Here is a 19,190-nt window from a genome sequence, read left to right on the forward strand (position 1 = left end):
CTCACCTGTCCAGAGCCGTTGGATGGGTAGAATCTCGCGAGCGTTCAAAAGGACGGGATTACTTTCGTGGGGGCGGACTATTTTTTCCGCCAGCGCGGAGGAGGCGTGATTGTGACGTAACCGGTGGCGCAGGCGCCATTCGGAGGTGGAAACATGGGGGGGGGAGGCGGGGCTGAGCGAAGCGCCGCTTGCCATGGAGGAAATGGCGGGGAGGAGGCGTGAGCCGCCGGAAGTGACGGTGCGGGCCAAGCTTATAAATAGCGGCGAGCCGAGCGGGCTGACCCTCCGATCCCCGGCTGTGTGTGTGTGTGTGTCCGTGTGCACCAAGGCTCCATCCGAGCTCTCCCGTCAGCACACTTTTCTGTTCTATCTCTATACATAAATGATTTAAAAAAAAAAAGAAAAAAATTTAAAAAAGCGGAAAAAATCTTACCCAAAAAAAATTCAAAAGGAAAAAAAATCCCCTTAAAAAAAAAGGCCGTGTGTGTGTGTGTGTGTGTGCTGTGTGTTTGAGTGAGAGAGTGGTTGTGTGTGTGTGGGGGGGGGAGCGAAAAGAAGAAAATAAGAAAAAAAAAGAAGCGAAATCATCCACAAGCCTCAACGAAATCTTTCAAAGAAGAAAAAAGAACCGCCGAGAAGATTTAACGTCTGGAAGCCAAGCGGAGGACGAGAGGGGGAAAAGGAAAAAAGGCAGACAAATTAAAAATAAACCGACGTCGCCGACCCGGAGAGGAGAGAGGAGAAGCCGCGAGCCAGAGTGATCGTCACAAGGGGAGAGAGCGAGAAAAGTACCTTCCAGGCCGGATCGGATTTCCACTCCAGCCGGGCCCGGCCTCCCTCACTCCCTCCCCGCCGCCATCGCCCTCCCGCCCCCCGCTCTTCACCCCCTCCCGCCCCCCGCTCTTCACCCCCTCGTCGCCTTTTAAAACCCGCCAGGGGGGTTTAAAAAAAAAAAAAGAAACCACCTCCCTTCATTATTTTTTTTAAAAATTATTCTCTTCGCCCTCTTCCCGGGTCGTCTTATTTTTTTTTTGAGTGAGTGAAGTTCCCCCCCCCCCCCCCCCCCTTCTCTCTGCCGCCGCCGCCATGAACCCCAGCGCCCCCAGCTACCCCATGGCCTCGCTCTACGTGGGCGACCTGCACCCCGACGTGACCGAGGCGATGCTGTACGAGAAGTTCTCTCCGGCCGGGCCCATCCTCTCCATCCGCGTGTGCCGGGACATGATCACCCGCCGCTCGCTGGGCTACGCCTATGTCAACTTCCAGCAGCCGGCCGACGGTGAGTGTAAATCTTGGGGCAGTTTTTTTTTTGGGGGGGGCGGGGGTTGGGGTGGTTTGTTTGATTGTTGGGGGGGGGGGGGTTGTCTAAGGGTCCCCCCCCCCCAATCTCCAGTGACATTTTAGGGTGGGGGAAGGAGAGACATGTTGCCACCACGTGAAACGGCCTCCGGGCCCCAGTCTCTCTCTGCTTGAGTTCGGTTTTAAATCATTAGCACCCCCCGGAGCTTATGTTACGTAGGTCCGAGGCTCGGGCTGATGTCGAAGCCCGCAACCCGTTTCCCTCCTATATAATATGTATATTAAACGGCTCGAGGCGCGAGCACACATTCCCCTCCCTCTTCCCTAATTCCCTACTTTTACAGCCACCATGTGGTGTGTCTCGTAAAGCGCGGCCTCCAGACACGAGTTATAATTCTGTCTCCCCCCCTCCTCCCACACATAGTTGTAATGGGGCGCGGGAGGAGGGACCCACCAGTCCATATTTTTAAAAAACTGATATTATATTCTCCACTCTTCGTGGCTGAGTTTTATTAGGGGGTTCATTGAATCGCATTTCGACACAGCCTCTTTGGACATTTCGCTCCCGGGTGTTCGCGTGAGAGTTACCTTGCTCATTCCTAAACTTTTCAGTGTGGTCTGCTGCAATTTGTCAAGATGTGCGACCCCTCTCGCTCCTACCCCTAGTCCTGGTTGAGGTCAGCTGAGCTTGCATGTCATGCCCCTGATTTGGTGTCGACTCGTAGTAATCGGATCGGGAATCTGGCTGAATAAACCTGCTGAGCCATCAGCGGAATACCATGTTATAGAGTCATTCGTGAAATGTATAGTGCTGCATCAGGTAGCTTAGTGGTAGCAATTGTACCTTTGTCAGACTGTAGGTTCAAATTCCAGTTCAGCCATGTGCGTAGATGATCTACACTGATATTTCAACACAGTACTTGCTGAAGGAGGCTTCACTGATTGTTGCAGGTGCCATCTTTTGAAGGCGCTGTTAGACTGAGACGACCATCATTCCCCTCAAGGAAATGAGACCCCGTGAATCTGTATAACAGAGTAGCTAAGTTCTGCCATTGTTCTGGTTAACATACACTCCTTGAGCAATTTACCAAATTGGGTTATCTGACCATTTAACTCGTTACTATTTGAGGATCTTTGTGCAATTAGTGCCATGATTTGTTACATTACAACTGCAACTACACATCAAAAGTTTTATTAAGTGTTTTGGGATGTCCTGAGGTCATTCTATATAAATGCCACTATACAATGCAAGTTCAATTGTTTGTACTTAGTTCCTCGAGTAGTATGCATCAACTAAATCTATTTTGGCATTATAACACATTTTTATAGTGGTCCAGGTAAGCCAATGCAGCATATCTAAACCAGCAGGGTGGAAATTGAGAAAATGAATCCACTGACTTGTAAATGTTCAAGGAGTCCCTAATGTGTACATTTGGTGCCATAATGTGTTGCCCTTGTTGCCGAATGAGCATGTTGTAAGCAAACACTTTGTGTTGGGTGAAGCTAAATGTCATATCAGATGAGTTGCACACTAGCTGCCTCTGAATCAATTGAACAGTTGTAACTCTTGCACTACCCAGGAAGGCCAGGACCCTGCTGCATTAGTTGATCTGAGGAATGTACCTTGAGGAATAATTGTCCCATTATGGGGAAGGTGATGAAACACATGGCAATATGTATATTGATTGGATTGAACTTTATGGTGGTTCCCATAATTAGCATGCTGACATTAGCTGGGGCATGAAGAAGCTGGTGCTGCAGCTAATGTGGATCACTGCCTTCGAGGAAAGGAAAACCTGTGCAATGTTCTGAATGAAAGAACTTTAATCTAGGAATGTATCAGCTGACTTCAGGTCCAATCTGTCCTCTTGAGTCTTGTATAGAGATCATAAGTCTTGTATGGAAATGTCTCGTCAGTTGTAGGTGTTTTCTAAAATTTGTTTTGGCACTGTAGAAAACATGCCCTTTAGCTGTGAGTTTAGGTGATTTGAGTGTTGGCTAAATTTGCAATAAGAGTAAGCCAGGGCAGGGTCAGTGCCTGGGTGCTTACAAGTGCTCACTGCTGAAGACCCAACTGGATCCAGCAGCTGCATCTCTACACAGATGCTGGCTGTTTTTGTCTGATGTTGAGTGCCCACTCTTGGGATTGAGGAGTATTTTCTTCTCTTTTAAAAAAAATTTGAGTACCCGATTTTTTTCCAAATAAGGGACAATTTAGCAGGGCCAGTTCACCTACCCTGCACAAGACGTTGGGTTGTGGGGGTGAGCCCCACTCAAACAGGGGGAGAATGTGCAAACACCACAGGGACAGTGACCCGGGGCCGGGATCAAAGGGATTGAGGAGTATTTGTGTTTTAATGACGCTGGTCTAAGGGCAAAGAAGCAACACTGCTAAGAAAGGCACTTTCCAAATCTGGAATTAGAAAATACAAAAAAAGGATGAACCAGATAAGAATGGGATCAAAAAGTAAAGGCCTGCATCATTATTTTAAAAACCAATATTTAGGTATAGTTTGAAAATCCTGTCACCTAACTCACACTGTTCTAATATTGTCTTTTCCTTCAATTGAGGATTCCTCATGCCTATGATTGATGGGGCCCTCGATTGTCTTGCATTTCCTGCACACTCTCCCCTCCCTTCTCCACATTAGGATTCCCAATGTTCTATCTTGCACTCCACCACCTTTCTCATTCGCAGACCCCATTTCTGCCACCTCTGACATGATGTCACCACTAAACAAACATTTCCCTTTCTAATCCTTTCTACCTCATTCAATCTTATGAAGAAACCATTTCTTCCTGAACACTGCTGTCCTGGACCACCACCACTGATTCGTCCTTTTCCTATGCAAACAGGAGATACATCTGCCCTTTTACCTCCTTTCCTACCATCACCCAGAGCATCAAATACTAAGCTTGTTCTGCTTTCTGTTAATAGACTGTAGTCGCAGCTTAACTTGAACTCCTTTACATTTCTCATTCTGGAATCAAGTCCTAAGAGGATGTTGGTGACCATGGACTTCCATTGGATTGGTCCATGATTATGCTGAACAAAGTACTGCAGTGGTTTGCCATTGCCTTCTGCGGTACAGTTGACCGTGCTGCCTGCCGTCAAGCATATTGGAAGGATTTACAGCTGATTATGCCATGTTTGGTCACATTCTGTGGCCATCAAGTCCTGAAGTTGGATTTGAACCCAGAGATAGGGACCACTGTGTTACTGGACCTCCCAATTTCCTCTACATTCAGGACATCAAACCAAGATTGGATGGCTGCTTGTGCATTGTCCATTAAGCTTGCAAACATGATCCTGGGCTTCTAGTCAGCTGTCATTTTAATTCTTTGCTGTACTCCTCGGTTAGCCTTCTAATGAAACTCAACCAAAGCTTGAGGTAGAAGCCTCATCTTTCAAGCTCTAGACTCAACACTGAGTTGAACAATTCCAGATCCTAGCCACTGCTCCTGTTTTTTTGGACAGCAGATGTTCCTAATTATTCTGCTATTGCCATTTACACCTTCTCCAGATCCAGCTGTTGATTTTGCATGTTCCTTGCATTATTAAACTGTCTGCTACTTAATCACTCGTGTCTTCTACTTTATCACTGGCATTCCCTTTTGTTCTTTCCTGCCTTTCCCTTTTGCTGCCTATGTGCCTGCTTGAAACTTACAATATTTTGTTAACTTTCCAGTTCTTAAGAAAGGTCTGTGGCCTGAAACATTAACTCTAATTCCATCTCCACAGATGCTGCCTGACTTGCATCGTCTGATTTTATTATTGTCGGGTCACTTCCAGCATTGTGACACATGAGCTTGTTTTTTTTATCACTAGGGTGCTCACATAGAATTTCCAACATTCTGAATGTTAACAATGGATTCCTGTACTTGTGAATAGTGAAGTTTATAGAAAATTGGTGAACCTTTTAAGTATGAAGATGGATATGAAATCACTAACTAAACTATTTAACTTCAGTAAAAGAACATGTTACTGAATTGAATCTAAAGAGGAATGGAGTGCAAATTCAAAGTCATTGTACATATTTCCATAAGTTGTGTCGATGAATGTTGTAGCTACTAGCATTTAAATTTTATATTAGGCCCTTATAAGGAATAGGAAAATTAACATTATCAGATTGGCTGAGCAGTCTCCTCTCCAAAGAATGAAGTAAAATACAGCAATCACCGATAACATGGTGTACTGAACCCAATTACTGGTAAACTGTTTCACTCCCTGGAAAAGTAATTTTATCTGTGGATTGGTAAATTTCTTATAATAAATTGACATTTTTTAAATGATTGCTATTTCGGTGTGTATCTTGTTCCACAGTGTATATCCCCCAATCATTTAGTTTTCTCCCTGTAAAATGAGATTTCAAAAATGTGAGATAAGAAATACATTTTGCTTCCTGGTTTGTTGAGATCACGTGATTGGCTGATTACCCTGCTTGATGACATCACGTGCTAGATGCCTGGAGATCCCCATGACTTGGCATCAAATGCATACTGATGGAAAAGCCGAAATGCACATTGCAGTTACCAGTAGATGATTGCGGCCAGCCTTCTTGGAGAGATCACTGGCAAGTGTTGTTGCATCACCCTTGATGACAATATCCAATCAATTATATTCTGGATCTGACATGCCTGTGGAAGCGAAAAATGTAAGACATATGTGACATACATAACTAGTTCAGCTAATATATATTTCGGGGGCTAGAGGTTGAACAGAAGGGAAGAACCCTGCATAATAACCCCGTACTACGCCAACCTATTGGATGTGGATTAAATTGGCTGTGTGAGAGATGTTGGTGATATTAATTTGTGGATACGCCATTGGCTTGCTTATGATTGCATCATATTTCTGTGCATGGTACAAAGTCCTTCCCTGGTGGCACGATGGCACAGTGGTTAGCTGCTTCACAGTGCCAGAGACCCTTGTTTGATTCCGACCGTGGGTGACTGCTGTGTGGATTTTGCACGTTCTTCCTGTGTTCGCGTGGGTTTCCTCCGGGTGCTCCATTTTCCTCCCACAGTGCAAAGATGTGTAGTTTAGGTGGGTTGGTCAAGCTAAATTGCCCTTTAGTCTCCAAACGGCTAGGTTGTGTTCAGGGATAAGGTGGGGTGTGGGCCTAGGGAGGGTGCTCCTTTGGAGGTTCGGTGCAGACTCACTGGGCTGAATGGCCTCATGCACTGTAGTGATTTATCCTTTTTCGCCAAAGAGGTATTTTTTAAAAATTGTCCAGACGTCAAGCATTCCTAGCAATGCACAAATGGGGCCAGTTCATTATTCGATGAAGCTGAAATGTGAAGTCCTTCAGATGCTGGCTTCAATCCTTTGTTGGCAAAGTGTTGATCTAAGGAAGTGTTCCATACTAAAAAAAAAATGTTCTCTCCTCCCCTCAGCCGAGCGTGCTTTGGATACAATGAACTTCGATGTTATCAAAGGCAAGCCTGTACGTATCATGTGGTCTCAACGTGACCCATCTTTACGGAAATCTGGAGTTGGCAACATCTTCATTAAGAACTTGGACAAATCCATTGATAACAAAGCCTTGTATGACACATTTTCAGCTTTTGGAAACATACTTTCTTGCAAGGTGAGAATTAATGAGACCTCAATTGACTAGAACACATTTTCCTAGTTATAGAGTTGGCAATCATACATTTTGGTGATTAATTTACCTGTTTCCTTCATCAGGATTAATATTTCCCCAGTTTTCTATTAAGAGTAAGCAATTCCAAGTTTTTCAACCTCCGATGCTTTAAGCTGGATCTCTTCTTTTCATACTACCTCCATTGCTTGGATATTGAAGAGAGTATTCTACATGTGGATGTTTCAATGCCATATACAGACTCTGACATACATGAATTTGATACATCTCCCAATTCTGTTAGATTTCCTTAATAGGGCTGTACACTCTTCCAGGACTAGCTGGGTTAGCCCTGCAGCCTCATGACGCCGAGGTCCCAGGTTCGATCCCGGCTCTGGGTCACTGTCCGTGTGGAGTTTGCACCTTCTCCCCGTGTTTGCATGGGTTTCTCCCCTACAACCCAAAGATGTGTGGGGTAGGTGGATTGGCCACGCTAAATTGTCCCTTAATTGGAAAAAATTAATTGGGTACACTAAAAATTTTTTTTTAAAAGGAAATAGGAGCAGGAGTAGGCCATTTGAGCCTGCCCCACCATTCATTATGATCATGACTGATCATCCAGTACCTGTTCCCACTTTACCCTCATATCCTTTAATCCCCAGAGCTATATCAAACTTCTTCTTGAAAGCATGCAATGATTTTGGTCTCAACTGCATTCTGTGGTACAGAATTCCATAGGCTCACCACTCTCTGGGTGAAGAAATGTCTCGTCTCAGTCCTAAATGGTTTACCCCGTATCCTTGGACTGTGACTCCTGTTTCTGGACTCCCCGCCATTGCGAATATCCGGCATCTGCCCTGTCTAGCCCTGTTAGTATTTTAAAGGTTTCTATGAGATCCTCCAACAAATATAATCCTAACTGGCTCAGTCTCCTCATACGTCAATCCTGCCACCCCAGGAATCGGTTTGGTCAACCTTTGCTGCACCCTTCCTTCGATGAAGAGACCAAAACTGCGCACACTATTCCAGATGTGACCAAGGCCCTGTACAGCAAGGCTTCCCTGCTCCTAGCCCTCTCACTATGAAGGCCAACATACCATTTGCCGCCTTCACCACCTGCATGCATGCTTTCAGCGACTGATGAACAAAGGCACCCAGGTCTTATTGCACATTTCTCTTTGAATGTATAGCCATTCGGATATCTGCCTTGCTACCAAAGTGGATGACCTCACCCCCTTATACTGCACCTGCCATGCATTTGCCCACTCACTCAACTTGAACAAGTCACACTGAAGCATCTCTGCCTCCTCCTCACAGCTCACCCTCCCACCCAGTTTTGTGTCATGTATAAATTTGGAGATATTACATTTAGTTCCCTCATCAAAATCAATAGTATACATTGTGAATAGCTGGGATCCTAGCACTGATCCCTGTGGTACCCCACAAGTCACTGCCTGCCATTTCGAAAAAGACCCACTCATTCCTACTCTTTGTTTCCTGACTGCAGAGCAGTTTTCTATCCATCTCAATACACTACTCCCAATCCTATGCGCTTTACTTTACACTGAAACTTCAATAAATTTTGCAGTACTTCATATACGTTGAAAACAACTGTTTTGCTTAAGGAATGACTTTCAGAACTTGAAACCCAAATGTTCACAGTTGTTAGCCCAAGTCTAATTTGTTGAGTTAAAATAAGCTCTTCCATCCATTGTCTCAATATAATCATGAAATAAATGTTTCATAAAGTGACAAACTCACAATCGTGTCTTTGTCATATCTAGACTGGAAGTAATTCATTGCTCTTGTGCAGCAAAAGCAAAATACTGTGAATGCTGGAGATTGTAAATAAAAACAATGTGCTTGAAACACTTAGCTGGTCTGGCAGCAACACATTGGACTCAAAAAGTTAACACTTTCTCTTTTTATGGATGCTGCCTGACTGCTGAGTTTTTCCAGCATTTTGTTTTCGTGGCTGGCCTGCTATTCTTCACACTGTAAAAGCCACCTTATCCAAAGCTATGTTGCCCATATCCTGCCTCACTCATCTTTACAAATTTGCAGTGTCTCCAACACCTTCAATTTAAAATTCGAATCCCAGTCTTCAAGACCCTTCATGGACTTGAGTTTATCTCCCTGTTTCTTAGTCACATAAAAAACTACCCCAGAATGCTATGTCTACTCAGCTCTCTGATGTATCCCTCCCTTCTTTCAGCTCACCTTTGGCAACTTTCTGCACCTATTATGGCCCAACGCTCTAGAATTCTTCCTCTCGACTGTCTATTTTTAAAATCTACCTCTGACAAAACTTTTGATCAGCTCCTCCTAACATATGCTGCTTAGGATCAACAGCTCTTTTGGTCTGATTTACACCTCTGACATGATTTTGGATGTTTTTCCACGCTGAAGGCATTGTGTAAACAAAAATTATTGCATTGTGTCAAAAATGAAAGTTAATATAGAAAATACAAATTTGATTGTAGATCAGAAAATATTTAAGCCATGCTAAATAAACTCTGTTAACCAAAGATTTTTCTCCCCAGGTGGTCTGTGATGAAAATGGGTCTAAGGGCTATGGATTTGTTCATTTTGAAACCCATGAAGCAGCAGAACGAGCCATTGAAAAAATGAACGGCATGCTTCTTAACGATCGTAAAGTGTATGTATATGTATTTTAAATATTCCACATTTTTCATTGGATTTTAGACTTAAAAGTAAGGCTACTGCAGAAAATAGAAATGAATTAAACTCTTAACACAGGAAGCTTTTTACCATTAAAGAACAATGTACTGCCCATAAATGCTGATTTAAACTTAATCTTGCTTCTGGTTTCTAATTTACGGTAATGGGCGCAACATACTATGGTAGCTGGAAAAATGAAATACAAACAGAAAATGTTAGATAAATACAGCAGGTCTGGCAGCATCTGTGGACCGAAACAGTTGAATGTTTTGGATCTAAAAGATCCTGCTACAGAACCACCCAAGATGGTAATGGGGTGTGGCAATTGGCTTCAACATTTCTGGGCTGTAAAGGGACCGCATTGGCAGGGGCTCATTCTGTTGGTAGCCTGGAGGAATAGGAATTAAAAATAGTGTGTATAATTAATTTCAACATCATGCTTTCTATAGCTTTGTTGGTCGTTTTAAATCCCGCAAAGAGCGTGAAGCTGAGCTTGGAGCCAAAGCAAAGGAATTTACCAATGTATACATCAAGAACTTTGGGGAAGATATGGATGACGAGAGGTTGAAAGAAATCTTCAACAAATTTGGTGAGTTTCATTTCACTTTTGTGCCTATTTGTTACAGTCAATCCAGGTATCAGATTTTGGATCACGGAAGAGAGCGTGATTTTCCCCTGTTCTACTTGTTTTGTGTGAAAACTTGTATTTCCTGCTGATTTATTGTGATTAGTCATTGTGTGTGGTTTAAATTATTGGTATATTCATTTTTGTCTTGACTTTTACATTTTCTGAAATTTGCGTAAACCACATTGGTTATGGTTGTACTGATTGTATGCCTGAGATGGCCGTACTTCTTTGCCTTAGGTGGCATACATTGGATAATAATAATCGCTTATTGTCACATGTAGGCTTCAATGAAGTTACTGTGGAAAAAACCCTAGTTTTCACATTCCGGCGCCTGTTCGGGGAGGCCGGTGCGGGAATTGAACCCGCGCTGCTGGCATTGTTCTGCATTACAAGCCAGCTGTTTAGCCCACTGTGCTAAACCAGCCCCAACTTTGGATGTTGCAGAGCTGTGATAACTATTATACAAGAATGAGTTTGTGTCCTATTTAATTGGCATGAGTTTCAGGTTGCTAATCCTGGCATCTTGCAAAGGAATTAGCTTACCTATGAAGCCACAGCACCAAATCTCAGTCTGGACAAAGCCTTTTGGACTATATTGCCTGGCTTTAAGATTGGTGAGGTTATTAACAATGGCATGTAAACAGATTTTTATTTTTGTTTCACTAACGATACTGTGTAAACTCATTCTGTGTTGGTGGCACAGTGGTTAGCACTGCTGCCTCAGCTCCAGGGTAGCGGGTTCAATTCTGACCTCGGATGAGCGTCTGTGTAGAGTTTGCACTTTCTCCCCATGTCTGCGTGTGTTTCCTCTGGGTGCTCCAGTTTCCTCCCACAGTCCAAAAATGTGCAGGTTAGGTGGATTGGCCCCTTAGTGTCCAAAAGGTTAGGTGGGGTTCCTAGGTTACAGGGATACGGTGGAGGCATTGGCTTAAGTAGGGTGCTCTATCCAAGGCTGGTGCAGACTCGATGTGCTGAATGGTCTCCTTCTGCACTGTAGATTCAGTGATTCTTAATTGTTTTTTTAAAAAAATAATTTTTATTAAGGTTTTCATAAAATATCAATAACAATGAAAAAAGAACCCAACAGGGTTAAGTACAAAACACATTCTAGAAAAACAACCCTCCATACCCCCCACCCCCCTGTACATAGATAATAAATTAACATTAACACCCCGACTTAACAAAACTGGTATATACGCCCCCCTGGACCCTCCAGTGTAAATAACAAAAACAGAAATAAAGTTTAAACCCCCCCCCCCCCCCCCCCCGCCGAGTTGCTGCTGCCATTGACCAATGTCTACCGTTCTGCCAGGAAGTCTAAGAAGGGTTGCCACCGCCTAAAGAACCCTTGAACTGTTGCTCTTTTTAGCCTTAGTTTATTAGCTCTGATTATGTCACCTTTGCTCCCGAGTCGCCAGGTATCTTTCTGATACCGCCACGTGGTTCAAGCTCGAGTTATGATTAATAAGTCAGCACACCGCTTAGTAAGATTGAAATCAACGGTCATTTATTATATACAACAACTAATGCTTACACAATAATCCTACCATCTATATCGAAACCTACCACTACTGGCCAATACTTAACTTTAGGAAGGGCTCACCAAGTCAGGGAAATGAATGGCTTATCAAATCGGATCTGGCCCGCGGGATTCAAAAAGGCTGATACGGGTTGATGGCTAGGAGTCTTTATCGGGTAGCGATCGCTGGAGTCAAACTTGCGGTTCTTTGCTGAAGGCTCTTGCGAAGGCTGCGAGCAGGTGAAGAAGGGAGAGAGAGAGATCGATCTGAACTTGGCCCCTCACTTTATAGGGCCAGGGGCTTCCCGCCTCTCGGGGCGGCCCTTGACCCTGAGTCCCAAGTGATTGGACTTGTTCCCAATCACTGGGTTCGATATGCTCCAATAATGGGGCGATTCCTCGATCGGGGGGTGGTCGTTCACCTGCCTTTGTTTCGGCCACTGCAGGCGCCGACAGGTCTGGCCCGGCATTCAATTGCTAATATGTTGCAATTGTTCCCGGGGATAGCCGATTAAACTGCAGATGTCTGGGTTGATGTGTTGCTGATAGTCTTGAGTATCGATCTGGGCCGACTTCCCCAGAGCCGAATACGCTATTCTGTCTGCAGCTGTCCGTTTGTGCCCTGTTGGCTGCTTTTCCCATCAGCCTTTTCGGTTAGCCATTTTAAATTGGTTTTGGCCAGATTAATAAGGAATCAGCCATTTTAGGTGGCTACAGGCCCTCCTTGTGATCCTAACGCGAAGCGTGAAGGATCACACAAATTTTGTCCTTTCCGTTCCCTGACCGGGGGGCGGGGGGGGCACCTCCTACATGGCCGCCTCCTACATGGCCACCTCCTACATGGCCACTACTCTGACCCTAGCTATGCACAAAAATTTACCTAAACAATTCTTGTGGGCGCTATGTCAGGCAGGGGCATGTATCTAAAGAAATAAAAACTTGGAACCTCTAATTTTACCTAAATACACTCATCAAGCATTGCATCATCCTATCTCTCTAAAACATACAACAACAATTATAACATTCAATATGCTCTTTCCTGGCTTGGCAGTCAAGCTCAGGATCATACATTTTTTCCTTGTTATAGGTAGTTTTGTACATCTTTTATTTACAGGAAAACGCAAGTGCTTGTTCTTTATTTTTGTATTATAGGTCGCGGGGGTCAGGGGTCTGGTCATACCCGAACATAGGGGATTGGATCCGATATACCGGGGTTCGAGCGCGGTACGCTCTCCTTCTCCACTTGCGGAGGCGCATAGTCTGTACTGCACAGCAGAGTATTGCCAACGCTAATAGTGCTTCAATAACGTACGACAGGGAGTACCAAGTTATGAACTTGGCACACCAGGATAATGCAGCGTGGCTGGTGACTGGGCCCTCGGTACTACGGGGCAATGAAACATTAACGGCAAGGGGGTTTGGAGTAATGGGGTCCGCGTTCCCACGCAACCAAATGTCCAGTATAAAAATCTTGATCACGATGAAAGAAGTCCTCATGGCTGTCCTCCTTTTTCTTCCTTTGTGTTCTCTGTTTTCTCCGGTTCTGGAGTTCTGTAAAACAAGCATAGTTATCTGTAACTACCTTGGTATATAATATCTGGTATGTTAGTGTGTCTGTCCTTCGGGGCCAATTATTCCCTTATAATTGGTCACTCTGTGACTCCCTCATTTTTTTTCAAAACAAATGTTAGGACATGGCACACTTCCCAATGGTGGACCAGTGCCGATTTATCATCCAAATGTTCTAGGATGTAAATAGCATTTGGCAGCAACCCAAAGGTTGCCTAAATAAATAAAACTCCTTTTTTGAAAGGAAAAGGTCGAATGAGGTGCGTATAGGCCACGACGGGTAAGATTTGGATGGAGTCCCTGGGTAGGATGGCTACCAATACCGTATCTCCCCTACCCGAGCGTTTTTGACCAACGGGGGGGGGGGTCCCAGGCAGGGCGGGTCTCACGCCGTTTCTCCACTGCCTGAGCAACCGACAAGAACAGGCAAAAATGTAGTCATCATGGTGGGGTTGCTGCTGTGATTCTCCCGTCAAATCAGATCGGGCATCTGTCCTTGAACCAGTACCAACTGAAAAGCTAGTGCTGTGCTTCTACCCTCGAATCAGAACGGGCGCCTGGCACTTGGACCAGTACCAGCTGAAAAGCTAGTTCCTCTGAACGAGCGTGTGGTCTGCTGATCAGGTATCTGTGGACAAGTTGGTACCATTGTGGTATCTGTGGACAAGTTGGTACCGCTGAAGAAGCGTCTGGCCGCGGTGGGTGTCCGTTGGAAAGAGCTAAAAAGTTCAGGTGAATGGGTGTGTGGCGGTGAGAAAATTCTCCTGTTGGACGAACAATATTTAAACAAACATACAAACAACACACAACATCCTGCAGGTTCCATCAGGAAGGACAACACTTTTCACCAAGTGTCTCCCTTAAATCATCATGTGTACACCTCAGTTCTCTGTTGCGAACAGGGTCGCAAAGGGGTTGGCGGATTGGGGGTCTGACTCGGTGTCGTCCCCTTTTCCCGGGTGCCAAATTCTGGAGTGAATTCATGTTGAGAGGGCTGCGTGGTACGAGTTGGGGTTGCTCTTGTCGTTGCGGATGAGTCTGTAGGAGTTGTCGCGGTGCCAATGGCGTTCGTCAAGTTGTGGGGATAAAGTCAGGGTCGTCCGTGTGGGTCGGTGCTGGGGTCACTGGAGTCGGAGTCGCTGGGTGTGGGACCAGGATAGTAGGGAGGAATGCTGTGGCTGTCGTCAGAGTCACAGTCGCTGTCTGCAGCTGCAGTCTGGGCGTTCCGGGGCGGAGTGTAAAGTTTGTGGGTGGAGTCGGGGGCGAGTCCGTCTGGGCTGGACGTGGAGGGGGTTGGTGTGGTCACGTTGGCTGTGGGCGGGGTTTGGTCTGCTGCGTCAAGCATGACGTGGTGGGCGTGGTTTGACTGCTCCATAAGCCTTTAGCTGGTTTATGTGAAACCACGCAGTCTTACCATTTTGTTATTTGATTTTGAATACTGATGGGCTTACTTTATCCGTAATGGAGTACGGACCCGAGTATTTCGGAGACAGAAATGTGCTGGGGTTATACACAGACAACATCACTTGTCCTATATTATACTCCGTTGCATGTACTGCCTTATCAAAACAGGCCTTGCTCTGTTTTCTTTTAGTACCCAGTTTAACAGCGGCTGCTAACTGAGCCGTTTTAACATTTACAAGTAATTGTTCAACGGCTTTCTCATGGGTGAGGGCCGTAACGTCAGGGCTGGTCAGGTCTAAACCCAACAAGTACTCTGTCCCTTTCATGGGGCGTCCGGTCATGAGGGTGTGTGGGGTGTAACCTGTGGAGGTGGAAACAGTGTTACGCAAAAACATCAGCGCAAAGGGGAGGACCGAATCCTAAGTGGTGTTGTTCTGCTGGACCATTTTTCTAAGTGTGGTTTTTAGGGTCCGATTCATGCGCTCCACTATACCACTTGATCGAGGGTGGTTCGCAATGTGAAATTTTTGGGTTATGCCAAATATCGTGAGGACGTTCTGCATGACCCGTCCCGTAAAGTGAGAACCTTGGTCCGATTCAATACTGCGGGGGAGTCCCCATCTTGTAAAAATGTGGTGGCTTAGGATTTTGGCTGTGGTTTTCGCGATGTTGGTGCTGGCTGGAAATGCTTCCACCCACTTTGTGAACGTGTCTATGACCACCAGAACATATTTATAGCCATTCCTGCGAGGGGGCAGTGGACCTATAAAATCAATCTGGAGGTTAGTCCAGGGGCCGTTAATGGGTCGGGTGTGGCTGAGATGTGCCTTTTTGGCATATCTATCTGGGTTGTTCTGAGCGCAGATGAGGCAATTCTCAATGTAATGGGATACATCCTCTTTGAGATTAGGCCACCAACAAAGCTGTTTGAGGTGGGCTGCGGTGGGTTCGATTCCCTGGTGTCCATGACCATCATGGAATAAACAGATTATTTGGTTCCTATCCTGCTCAGGAACTACATAAAGGGTGTCCTTTAGCACAACACCGTCATGTGTGGTTATTGCATTTCTGTACCTCTCTTATGAGGCTGGAAACTTCCCTTTCACGATTTCAGTGAGAGCGCTATCCTGCTTCTGGGCCTCGACTAGATCTTTGATCCTAGTCTGCGCGACCTGAACTGCACTCACTGGGGCGCTCTCGGGGGGGCTTCCAAAAATACCCATGCCTGGATCCTGCCTTAGCCAGTGCGTCGGCTTTTACACTTCGTGGGGGGGAGGAACGATGGTGGCTGCGGACTTTTATAATGCCAAAAGTCCGGTTCTTGGCTTTTTCCAAAATATGGCGGAGTAATGGGGCTGAGGGGAGGGGTTTCCCATCCGCGGAAACAAATCCTCTTGTTTCCCAGAGGGGCAGAAATTCAGTGAGGCTGTTGCACACATATAGACTGTCTGAATATATGTCTGCTGGGCTGGGGAAGGAATTTGGCTGCTCTACAATGTAAGCGATGGCCGCAAGCTCTGCTGCCTGCGCGCCTAAGTGTCCGGGTAATTTTAATGCGATTTCCTCGAGGGCGCGTCCCTGCGCGTCCTCCACATAAATCCCACAACCTGTTATGCGTTGCCCATCCAGGACTGTGGAAGATCCATCCACATAGATCCTAATGGGATCACACGTGTCCGGGTGAGGGCGGTTTTGAGATGGAGTGGCTAGTTTTCTGGGGGGGGGTTTTAGCTATGAAGGGGCCTGTATTATGGTGGGGCGAGATGATTTCACACTCATGGGGGGTTCCGGGGTACTGTAGATTGTCCGCTAAGTATGTGTGTGTTTTGGTTCGTTTGACTGTGATGTCCTGTCCTTGTAAGAGAAGGGTCCACCTAGCAGCGCGGATTTGGCTGACGGTACCGTCTTTAAGTCGTCCGTCTAGTAAAAGTTGGGTGGGGGTGTGCTCGGTCTAAATGGTGATGGGGTTCAGTCCGGTAATGTATGAGAAGTACTGGACTGCCCAGAAAACTGCGAGCAGGTGCCTCTCTCAGGCTGAGAATCCCTGCTCCACAGCATCTAAAATTCGGGAGGCATAAGCCACGGGTCTTAGCTGGTCGTGCCGTTCCTGCAGGAGCACGGCTGAAAGGGTGCGGTCTGTGGTCGCTACCTCTATTGCGTAAGGGGAGCGGGTCGGGAACTTGTAGTGTGGGGGTGGCTATGAGCGCCTGTTTTAATGATTCCACAGCATCCGTATGCTGCGGAAGCCATTCCCAGGGGGCTCCTTTCTTTAGGAGGTCTGAGAGGGGCGCTGCCTTGCTGCCGAAACCGTCAATGTGGTTTCAGCAGTAGCCAACCAGTCCTAAAAACGACCGGAGGGCTGAAACGTGCTGGGGAAGGGGCAATTTAGCGATCGAGTCAATTCTTTTGTGCTCGATCTCGCGTTTGCCGTGTGTGATAATAATAGTACCCAAATATACCACTTTCTCTTCCAATATCTGGGCCTTTTTGGGGTTTACTTTACAGCCAATGGAATGTAGTAATTCCAGGAGTTCGGACAGAAGCTCAATGTGCTCTTCCTTCGTGTCTGTCTGCAGTAGTAGATCGTCTACGTACTGTACCAGACATTCGGGGCGAGAAAATTTTGCTAGTCCATTTGCCAGCTGTCGGTGGAAAATGGAGGGGGGAGTTGTGGAAGCCTTGTGGCAGGCATGTCCACGTGTACTGCTGCGCTCTGAAAGTGAAGGCAAATTTATACTGGCACGCCTTTACCAATGGAATGGACCAGAATCCATTACTGACGTCCAAAACCGTGAAATATCAGGCATGGAGTCCCTGTTTGAGCATGGTCTCGGGACTTGTTGCAACGGTGGGGGCTGCTACGGGGGTGACTTTATTGAGTTCCCGATAATTTATGGTCAAGCGCCATGATCCGTCGGGCTTCCTTACTGGCCAAATCGGGGCATTATTAGTTGAGGCTACCGATCTTGGGACGCCCTGCTCTAATAAACTTTCTATAACCTTTAGGATTTCTCCCTCTGCTTCTAGGGGAATCCGTACTGCTTTTGGGGTCTAGGGTCCGGTCCTGTTATTTGTACGGAGCCAGTCATCCGTCCACAATCGTGCTTGTGGGTCGCGAATGCTGCTCTGTTCTTTTGCAGAACTGCCCTAACCTGTCGGTCTGTGCTGAGTGTGGTGGGGTTGAACCAAAACTCGCCTACTGCGCTAATTTTGTTCATATAATCCCCTATATTGAGTGTTGTGGGGGCTCTAGCGGATTTCACCGTCTTCCAGACACACTGGTTGACTGGATCGAAAGAGGTGATGAGAATTCATGAAGTCGATCCCCAAAATGTGCTCTGCTGTTGGGGGCAGGTCGACTAGCACTACGGGGTGTTTTGTATTAATGGTTCCGATTTGGATGGGTACAGGGGTTGTGAAATGTCCCTGTTGTGAGTGGCCTGTGAAGCCGCTGAGGGTGATAGTGGCTGTGGTGGGCCACGTGTCCTTACCAAGGGTGGAGGAATTTAAAGTTGTGCGGGACCCTCCTGTGTCCCAGAGAAGCTCGATCGGCTGTCCCCTAACCTTTGCTGCGACTACGGGTCGTCCTGACCTATCCCAAAGGGTATCGCAGACCCAGCTGGGGGAGCCTGTACACCGTCAGTCCGTTCCGGTCAAGTCTGTCTGATCGGACTGGGCGCTAACGCTATGTATGGGTTCTGCTTTTTTCTTATTGATAGTGCCTGTCTGTTGGGCTCTCTGTGACTTTTTAGGGCCATTGCATTCTTTGGCAAAATGTCCCAATTGTCCGCAATTGTAGCATTCTTGCGGTTTTGCTGGGGGGCTGCTCTTTCCCTCGTTTGCCCAGGCGGGGTTGTGAAGAGTGGTTCTTACTGCCTGCATGTCTGCAGCGGCTTGTTTTTCCTCGGGGGTTCTAGCTGCGGGTTTACTGTGAGCCGCTTGTTCCCAAACGCGGGACAATCTTTTGACCACCCACTTCTCATCATGAGCCTCCTCCGAGGGGTCATAATTATTACAGGCATTCTGTCCTGCTTCCGTGGCATGGGAGATAAGGGTGCGGGTCCATTTGGCCATATTGTCTGCGGACAAATGGGCACGGTCTACATTTCCGAAAACGGCTCCAAAGTGAATCCACAAGCGTCCTGCGAATGCTGTGGGGTGTTCAGACTTTTTCTGTCTGCACTTTTTTAGACCGTCTACGGGGTCGCCCCGGTTATACCCGATCGCATCCAGGATCGCGGTGTGCATTTCTGCAAGGGTGCCTCCTCCTACATTCTGTGGGTCGGGAAGGGCTGCTGCGACCGATGGGTCTAAGCTGAGGACCGTGAGCTTTACCTGCTCTTTCTCATCCAGGCCGTACAAGGTCGCCTGGTGTTTGACGGTGGCAAAGAAATGGTGTGGGTCTGAAGCCGGGAGGAACGGTGTGATTTTAGCACACGCGTCCTGTAATTGGGTCACTGAGGGGGGTGGAATATAAGACCTCCGCCTCGTCTGCTGTGGCGGT

The 19,190-nt window shown here is 46.5% G+C and overlaps 1 protein-coding gene across 2 annotated transcripts in view; it reads left to right on the plus strand.

Moving 5' to 3' along the window:
• The first annotated feature begins 272 nt into the window (after positions 1-272).
• Positions 273-19,190, plus strand: part of LOC140385204 (polyadenylate-binding protein 1) — a 40,278-nt gene continuing 21,360 nt past the window's right edge. For both annotated transcript variants that reach the window (XM_072467101.1, XM_072467102.1), the window contains exons 1-4: positions 273-1,279; positions 6,697-6,890; positions 9,428-9,543; positions 10,016-10,155. In XM_072467101.1, coding sequence (XP_072323202.1) covers positions 1,087-1,279; positions 6,697-6,890; positions 9,428-9,543; positions 10,016-10,155 — 643 coding nt within the window. In that variant the 5' untranslated portion in view covers positions 273-1,086. The remainder of the gene's footprint in view (positions 1,280-6,696; positions 6,891-9,427; positions 9,544-10,015; positions 10,156-19,190) is intronic.

The sequence above is a fragment of the Scyliorhinus torazame genome, chromosome 11 (assembly GCF_047496885.1).
Source record: "Scyliorhinus torazame isolate Kashiwa2021f chromosome 11, sScyTor2.1, whole genome shotgun sequence".
Taxonomy (NCBI): domain Eukaryota; kingdom Metazoa; phylum Chordata; class Chondrichthyes; order Carcharhiniformes; family Scyliorhinidae; genus Scyliorhinus; species Scyliorhinus torazame.